This window comes from Prinia subflava, chromosome 2, assembly GCF_021018805.1.
Source record: "Prinia subflava isolate CZ2003 ecotype Zambia chromosome 2, Cam_Psub_1.2, whole genome shotgun sequence".
Classification (NCBI taxonomy): Eukaryota; Metazoa; Chordata; class Aves; order Passeriformes; family Cisticolidae; genus Prinia; species Prinia subflava.
In genome coordinates, this window is record NC_086248.1 from 79,434,380 (window position 1) to 79,443,726 (window position 9,347).

The window sequence follows — 9,347 nt, forward strand, 5'->3', positions numbered from 1 at the left end:
TCCTCTATGCTGTACTACCAGGCTAACCAAGATAAAAACATGTTCATTGACATCAAGCATTATCCAAACCACCCAGTAACAAGAAAAAGGGGGAAAAGGCTGCAGGAAGTGTCAAGGTTGATCAGAGTTTTGAGGCCAAACAGTAAAATAGAGGGTTATCAAGAGATGTAGCAAAGGATAAACACTTAAGCCAGTGATCAAGAAAAAGAACAAAACTTTGGTTACGATTCTTAGATCCAGACACACCCAGCCAGTCTCTCCTCCTCATCGGAAATGTCAGACTGAAATTAACTATAAATATCCCAATCTGCACATTGCTATAAACTTCTCAGTCAGAAGCTTGGATGCGCAAAGGGCATGGAGGCACAATTATTGCCACAAAACGAGACACTGTCACCCTTCCTACCTTTTTTAGCCCCCGAAAGAGAGTCCCTGGGTCCAGCCCAAACCTTCTGTCCATTGCAGCTTCATACTCTGCAGGGAAGAGCAAACCTTTGATAAGGACACAGCAGCCAGAGCAGGAAGAGTCAGGGGTGGGCTCTCTGCTGCTCAAGAGCAACACATTCCCACATGGTCTCCACCAGTGAGGATACGCATATCCAGGGAAGGGCAAGTCACCACTTCACTGCTCACTAGGTGGGGGACCCAACTGTGCCACAGCTGTGCCCCACAGTAATGGCAAAGCAATTTCCCAGAACCGGTGTTTGGATTCCTGCTGACAACAGGGACAGCAGCAGCAACCCACCTTTCACCATGCAAGACCTGCACTAATCCTCACTGGCCATTTTCAGAACTGCCTGGTTTCTCCCACCAGAGCAGAAGCGGGACACAGACATGAGAGGAGCCAGTACAGCCGAACCAGGGAAAAGCTGCCTCTAGAGCCCGCTGCCACCACACTTTGCTGCTTCTGCAAAAGACTTGCTGCATGCATGGGAGCACAGCTCTGTACCCAGTTACACAGCACTCCTTCCACTGCTCTGCAAATGCCTTTCTGGCACTTCTGTTCTTCCCTTGAGCTCTTTCAGAGCCAGAGTCATTAATGTACAACCTTGCTGACTAAAGCCTAATAAGATGCAATATATATTCCCTGTGAAGCCTCTCTAGCTTGTTATACTTTGATAATACAACCTTTATTTCCACTTAAATACCAATGTGGTATAACATAGCTTCTTTTCATCTATAAATTGTACTTATTTTATTTAAAATCCCACCCTTGCTCTGCAATACATACCTCCACAGCTCCAAACCAAGCTCCATACCACAGCAGCTACCAACAGGTTACACGAGGCAGAGGTAGGTGTTTGGAAACAAACTGACCACAAAGCTCTACAGACAACCGAATCATTGATCTGCATTTTGGAATCAGCACTGGAGCCCCAGGCAGGGAGCACCAACTTGTCCTAGGGCCTCTCCAGGTTCAGACCCCGGCTATTACCATCAGAAGGCACAGCTGCTTCTGAACCACCCACCTGCAGGGAGCTGTTGGTGACTAGCCAGGAAAAATAAGACAACTCAAACCCAACTCTCCTGAATTTTCCCTATCTGAGCAGCTGAGCGTCACAGGTCCCCCTCATCCTTTCCCTGACAGCCACGTCCGAGGACAGGGTTGCCATGGGCCTTCCTAGCACTCAAAAGCAAAAAAGCCCTGGGACAAAGCCCTGTGCCCAGGTGGCATCTGCCTACTGCTTTCGCGCACAGAGCAGGTTGGCAGCTGGGAAGAACACAGGGGCTCCTCGCACAGGAACAAAGTAGAAACCAACCAGAGCGGAGAACTCACACCAGACAGCCTCGGCAGCCACGGGAGGGAAGCTGTGCAGAGCGAGCCCGCCCACGGCGCACACTTACTTCGAGACACTTGGTGCGCTTCGTAGAACGCGTAGAGGTGGGAGCCCACGGTCAGGAGCCCGTAGAAGCACAGTTCCCAGGCCGGCAGCAGCATCGGCACGGGAGCTGCTCCCGCCGCCGCCTCCCTGCGGGGAAAGAGAGCACGGGAGCTGTTTCCTGGCGGAGGGCGGACAGGCACAGAGCCGCGGGACACCCGGCACGGGCACCGCGGCTCCCGCACCCCGCGCTGCCGCGCTCGGGCTCAGAGGCGGCCCCGCTCTGCCCGCAGCTACCGGGAGGGCAGGCGAGCCGTGCCCGGCCGCAGAGGCCCCGGGTCCAGGAGCTCAGCACGGCCCACGGCGGGCGGGACCCTCAGGATAGAATCAGCGTCGGATACCGACTGCTCTCGCTGACCCGAGACAGACGAGAGGGGAGGGGAGACGCCGCTGCCCCCTTACCTGAGGAGGGCTGTGCCGCCGGTAGAGGAAGGAGCGGCAGCCGCGGCCAACCGGAGGCTCCACACCCGCAAGTAAATGGGCGGCCCCGCTCCCGGCCGCTCCCACCACTCCGCCACTCGGACGAGCCCGCGGCCCCTCACGGGCGGTGCCCGCCCCGCGGGGGGAGGGAGGGGGCGGGAGCGGGGCGGAGCTGCCGGCCCTGAGCGGCCGGGGCCGAACGCTGGGCGGCGCTGCAGCCCGCCGGCCAACGGGGTGAGCACCGCCACAGGGCGTGCTACACTGCTACAGCGTGTGCGTTCACCTACAGGGAGGGCATACATCTGCAGGGTGTGTGTACACTGCTACAGGGCGTGCATACACCTACAGGGTCTGCATACACCTGCAGGGTGTGCGTACACTGCCACAGGGTGTGTGTACACTGCTACAGGGCGTGCTACAGTGCTACAGAGTGTGCGTACACCTACAGGGAGGGCGTACATCTACAGTGTGGGCGTACACTGCTACAGGGTGTGTGTACACTGCTACAGAGTGTGCGTATACTGCCACAGGGCGTGCATACACCTACAGGGAGGGCATACATCTACAGGGTGGGCGTACAGTGCCACAGGGCGTGCGTACACTGCTACAGAGTGTGCGTACATCTACAGTGTGTGCATACATCTACAGGGTGGGCGTACACTGCCACAGGGTGTGTGCACACCTAGAGGGCGTGCGTACACTGCTACAGGGTGTGCATACACCTACAGGGTGTGTGTACACAGCTACAAGGCATGCATACACCACTACAGGGCATGCATACATCTACAGGGCGTGCATACACTGCTACAGGGCGTGCATACACTGCTACAGGGTGGGCATACATCTTCAGGGTGTGAGTACACTGCTACAGGGCGTGCATACACCTACAGTGTGTGCATACATCTACAGAGTGTGTATACGCTGCTACAGGGTGTGCCAACACCTGCAGGATGTGCATCCACAGCTACAGGGTATGCATACATACCTACAGGCTGTATACACACCAACAGCCTGCACACGCCACTACAGGGTGTCCGTAACAGCCTTTCATAGCCTTCCAACCCACTGTCACCAGAGTACAAGGCACACTTATGCTGGGACACTGTTTTTATTATTATCACAACACAATCTGGTAAATTAGCAGGTCTGAACAGCACCACCAAAGCAGGAGCATGAGGCTGCAAGTGCTGGTAGTAGCAACTCCCTCCTGGATCAACCTGCATTTTAGGAAAATCTTCCTCCTCCTGGCACTGCAAACATGACTAATGAGCCTCACTGTTCCTAGAGTTAAAAGCACATGGACTTTCCAGTCCCAAAGGTTTGAGCAATCTGTGCTCATCTGATAAGTCACCATGTGACTTTTAATCCTATCTGTTGCTGAGATCAGTGATTCCTATTTTAATGGGGGGAAATATTTCATATCCTATTCGACATTTTCTTGCTAGATCTTTAAGTTCCTCTTATAAATAATATTTTTGCCATATCACCTCGCTGCATCCTCAAATGCCTGTTTCTGGATCTTTGAAAGCCGGGCTTCTATCTGATACTCCAGGTGAAGGCACAGAATCAAAGGATCACAGAATCATTACAGTTAGAAAAAACCTCCAAGATCATCGAGTCCAACCTTTGACTGAATACCACCATGTCAACTAAACCATAGTGCTAAGTGCTACATCCAGTCATTTCTTCAACACTTCTAGGAAGGGTGGCTCCACCACCTCCCTGGGCAGCCAGTTCTAACACTTACCTACCCTTTTCATGAAGAAATCCTTCCCAATGTCCAACCTGAACCTCCCCTGGTGGAGCTTGAGGCCATGTCCTCTTGTTCTGTCAAGAGTTGCCTGGGAGAAGAGACTGATCTCTACCTGGCTACCCTCCTTTCAGGCAGCTGAAGAGGGTGATAGGGTCACCCTTGAGCATCATCTTCCCAGGGTAGACACCCCCAGCTCCCTCTGCTGCTCCTCACAGGACTCATTCTCTAGACTTATCACAAGCTTCATTGCCCTTCTCTGAATATGCTCCATGCCTCAACATCTTACTTGTAGTGAGGGGCTAAGAGCTGGACACAGCACTCAAGGTATGGCCTCACCATTGCCCGGTGGAGGACAGTCACTGCCCTGGTCCTGCTGGCCACACTATTGCTGGTACAAGCCAGGATGCCATTGGCCCACTTGACCACCTGGCCACACGCTGGCTCGTGTTCAGCTGGCTGTCAACCAGCACCCCTTGTTCCTTTTCCACTGGTCCATTTTCCAGCCACTCTGCTCCAGTCAGTTATCAGTCTCATAAGTACAAGGGGTTGTCTTCCCTTCCCATATCTGAACCAGACATGCACCTCCTAATATCTCCAATAATTGTATTTGTCCATCAGAGCCTATGATAGTCTTGAATCACTTTTGCCTTTTCCTCCATTTTTAATTTCTGTCTCTCTTTGCCAGAGAATGATTCACCTTCAGTTTATGGTGTCAATTGTGATAACCCCTAGGTGTATGAATTGGATCTACTCTGTGGAACTGCTGTAAAATCTCAGGGTTAGGGACGTTCTTATATATGATGCCCAGATGCTATTCTCTGCTGACAGTGTTCCCTCAGTTTTTCACCCTCATCAGGTTAGTTGGTACCTCCCCTCCCACCCCTGCCAAAAACAATTGACATCAGACTGCATAACAGCACCAAAACTGCAGTCCTGAACTTGTGAAAACAAAACACTGCAGCTGATTTACAGCCACTAAGGGTCAGCAGAGTTTGTTTGCCTGCAGTTTTGTGGTTTCTGGTCACCCGTCTGGAGCCGTCACAGACACGAGGCCCTCTAGATGGCTGCATAAGACCAGCAATATGCCAGCTCCAAAAAGGGAATAGGTACAACAAGGTACAGATTTTACATCAGGTTACTCTGAAAAGGACATCTTTAAAACTAGTTACATGGTGACATTCAAAAGCTCTGTATGGACCTGGTGATCAGTTACCCTTCCACAAAGGTCACTGCCAAGCCCAGTGAACAGGAACACTGACAAACTTGACAACAGCCTCAGCTGGAAGATCTCACTGTCTGGAATTCTACATTGGATGATTATTTTTTTCCCACCCTTATTCAAGCCATTTTATATAATACAACATGACTAGCTGACTGAGGTACTAAGCTGCTGAACATCACTAGCACAAATACCTATGCATTGACACAGCCCTCATTATTTCAGATGACATGAATGAAAAGCAAGTTCTACTACTCCTGTAGTCACTGACAGGCAGCAGTGGAATCTGGGAGCAAAAACTCTAGAAAAGTGGCAGCAGCAAGTCCTACTTTTCATTTGATCAGCAAGGAGGTATTAGGTATTATGTGTCTTTTGCCCTGTGTCTCAGCAGCTACACGGGCCTGGCAGCCTCTTCAAAGCATATGCCCTTTGAGAAGAAAGTAGTGTTATTCTGTGCACACGTGGCAGGTTTCTCTGAGGACAAATTAAACAATCAGTCTTGGGCAGAATGATGATTTGTGATGGTAGAGATATTTTCTTGGTACAAATTAGGAGCGTCACTTCTGTTTGAAGGTTTGCACTGTGCTTACTCATTTCCAGAATGGCCGCAGAGTGTCCTCTCTCCCTGCCTCTATTAACAGAGGGTCAGACACCTTGTAGATTGGGTCAGGTATCACTAGCAAAGAGTCTGTCCCTAGTTCATGTCCCCACCAAGAACTAGACACGGCATTCCAGAAGAGGCTTCACTAGGGCTGAGTAGAGCCTTGTTATTTCTAGGGCCTCATCATGGCCTCAGGGGAAAGGCAAGGTGCAGGGTTGTAAAAGGCAATGAAGTGGGAAAATGAGGCATTTTGCAGCTGGGAAAATAAAGCAAAGGTCGTGTTTTTAAGGAAACCACTTTTTGCAATTGTCGCTGGTTTCACATCAGGTTAAGAAATCAAAATGAGTATATATTAACCTAGCACTGGATTTCTAAAGTAGGCTAAAGCATAAGACTTCTCACCGCTTTTATTTTTTAATATAAAGTCCCCATGGGGATTACACGCCCTAGAGCTTTCCCTCCCAGGCTGAGATCTCACAGCATTGACTCAAGACTCTTGTTTTCATTCACCCTCTGGAAATCACATAGTAATGCCCCCTGCATGCAACATCTGAATGATGGGACACAATCAGCACCCACTGAGAGTTTGCAGATGAGAAGTTCAGTAGCAGATGGGAGGCTAAGCTATGTATATTTCAGAGAAATCACCAATATGACAAGAAATCGCCATGCAGCAAGCCAGCAGTATTAAAACAGGAAGATTTAAATATATGAAAGGTATGGTATGTACAAAGAGAGCCAAGTGTGTCTTCCAATAGCCAAATTAAATATGACACAACTGAGGTTAACATGAATCCTCTGTGTAGAGATCTCAAGCATGGAGTTATGGGCTCTAGGGAGACAACATGCCTTTTGGTCTTGTTTGGCTGGGCTTAATGAAAAGTGGACATTACTACTAAGTTGGCAGCATTACAGAGTCCCATCTTTACAGACTCCTTGCTCCTCTGACTCCCAGCCCTGATATGGGCTTGTTGCAAAGTGCCAAGTATTTTTTCATCATCACCTTTAGCCACGTTTGTGTAGATATTGTTTATATAGAGAGCCTTGCAATTCACAAAGTTACTGTTTCTGTGCATGCTTAATGAATCCCTTATAACTTGGAGAACTTTCTTCAAGCTCTGCGGCTGGAAAATGACGTTAACTCTTTTGATCAGAAATTCATAAAACTGCTTTTGGAAAAAATACAGTAAATTATTACACTGTTGTAACTAAGCAGCTCAATGTTGGATTCATGCTGAACATCTCAGAGGCATCCTCATCAATCCACTACCAGCTTAACTAAAGCCCTAAAAACCACAGCTCCTGCTCAGAGCCTTTTAAGGGATTTCTTCATTGATAACACATTCTTCCCTCCCACAAAATGACTGTTGTAAGAGAAGTTTTACGTCCTTGCTCTCACCATCAATACAGAGACCACTTGTGTATGGGGGCCATACCAGTTGTGAAGTTTAACAGTGCTACCTTAAGCGTGTCTGAATGATAGATCATCACCTTTGAGTCTAAGTTTCTAAGTACTCAGCTATTAAAAACAAAGGTGGGTTAATTGTTTTTCTAACAATATCCCTTAGAGCTTATCAAACATAATGCGTGAATTCAAGAGAGCTAACGATATGAGAAAAGGACCAAAACTTGCCAAAATTATACTCATTGGAATCTTGAAATCAAGGAACAAAGTCCATCAAAAAGACAGGAAAAGAAACCACTGAAGTGAAATGCTTAAAATAAAAATCTGCACCAAAGTGAAAACAATAACAAGGCAATGGGATGACATGAAGTGCAGGGAAACTGACCAAACCTTGCCCAATTGATCCTTATTGAATTCGCAAAATTTCATTTCCTTTCATGAAATGAAGACCTTCCTATCATGAAAGGAAATGAAGTCTTGAAATCAGAAAAGATCACGGAACAACTCCCTGGGAAGGAGATATGATCAAATAAAATGCAACTGACAAAGAAAAGAAAATGTGCAAATGGAGGGACTGTAACAAAAGGGATTTGGATGGAATGAGGTTAACTAAAGCTTGTTACAATTATACTCATTGAAATCTTGAAACCATGAAACAAAGTCCATTGAAGTAAAGAGAGAATATATAGATGCATGGAAATGCTTAAAAAATAATAAAAATTCTGCACTGACGTGAAAACAATAAAAAAGCAATGGGATGACATTAGTGCAGGGAAATGGACCAAACCTCACCAACTGATCTTCATTGAATTCACAAGATTTCATTACCTTTCATGAAATGAAGACCTTCCTTTCATGAAAGGAAATGAAATCTTGAATTCAGAAAAGAAACTGTAACAAAGATGCTTGGAAGGAGATATGATCAAATGAATTGCAATTGAAGAAAAAAAATATTGCAAATGGAGGGACTACAACCACAGGGATATGGGTGGAAGGAAGTTAAGTTAAAGACTATGAAGCTTGCCAAAATTGTACTCAATGAAACCTTGAACCCAGGGAACAACGTCCATTGAAACAAATAGAAGATATAGATGCATGGAAAAGCTTTAAAAAAAATTCTGCACTGAAGTGAAAACAACAAAAAGGCAATGGGAGGACAAGAAGTGCAGGGAAATGGACCAAACCTTGTCCAATTGAGCCACATTGAATTTGCAAGATTTTATTTCCTTTCATGAAATAAAGACTTTCCTTTCATGAAAGAAATTTTGAAATCAGAAAAGAAAGTCGAAATAACCCCCTGGGTAGGCCATACAATCAAATAATTTGTAATTGGAAAATAAAAAAAGAAAATTTGCAAATGGAGGGACCACAGGGATAGGGAAGACATGAGGTACAGTGAAAAAGGTCAAAATGTTCCAAAGTTATACTCAATGAAACCTTGAACCCAGGAAATAAAGTCCATCAAATAGGCAGGAAAAGAAACAGCTGAAGTAAGATGCTTAAAAAATAAATCTGCACCAAAGTGAAAACAATGAAAAGGCAATGGGATGAATGATATGAAGCACAGGGAAATGGACCAAACCTTGACTACTGATCTTCATTGAATTCACAAGATTTCATTTCCTTTCATGAAAGGAACTGAAATCTTGAAATCGGAAAAGAAACTGAAACAAACATGCTTGGAGGGAGATATGATCAAATAAGGTACAATTGAAAAAGAAAAGCAAATTTGTAAATGGTGGGACTACAACCAAAAGGATATGCATAGACTGAGATGCAGTTAAAAGGACTGAAAGTTGTCAAAATGTTACTCAAAGAAATTTCGAAAGCAGGGCAGTAAGTCAAACAAAACAACAGAAGAAATTGATGAGTTGAAATGCTTAAAAAAATTCTGCACCAGTTTGAAAACAGAAAGGTAATGGGATGACATGAAATGCAGGAAAATGAATCAAACCTTGCCCAATTTATCCTCATTGATTTCACAAGATTTTATTGCCTTTAATGAAATTAAGAATGGATTGGAATGAAATGAAGTGCAGAAAAATGAAATGAAATTTTGTAAAATTATA

At 46.3% G+C, this 9,347-nt stretch overlaps 1 protein-coding gene across 2 annotated transcripts in view; it reads right to left on the reverse strand.

The window, feature by feature from the left end:
* Nucleotides 1-2,434, reverse strand: part of HHAT (hedgehog acyltransferase) — a 147,136-nt gene extending 144,702 nt beyond the window's left edge. Inside the window, exons 1-3 of one of the 2 annotated variants that reach the window (XM_063390738.1) lie at nt 2,283-2,434; nt 1,846-1,970; nt 407-474 (exon numbers count right to left, since the gene is read on the reverse strand). In XM_063390738.1, coding sequence (XP_063246808.1) covers nt 407-474; nt 1,846-1,939 — 162 coding nt within the window. In that variant the 5' untranslated portion in view covers nt 1,940-1,970; nt 2,283-2,434. The remainder of the gene's footprint in view (nt 1-406; nt 475-1,845; nt 1,971-2,282) is intronic. The other variant, XM_063390737.1, reaches the window with a different exon arrangement.
* Between the last annotated feature and the right edge of the window lie 6,913 nt (nt 2,435-9,347).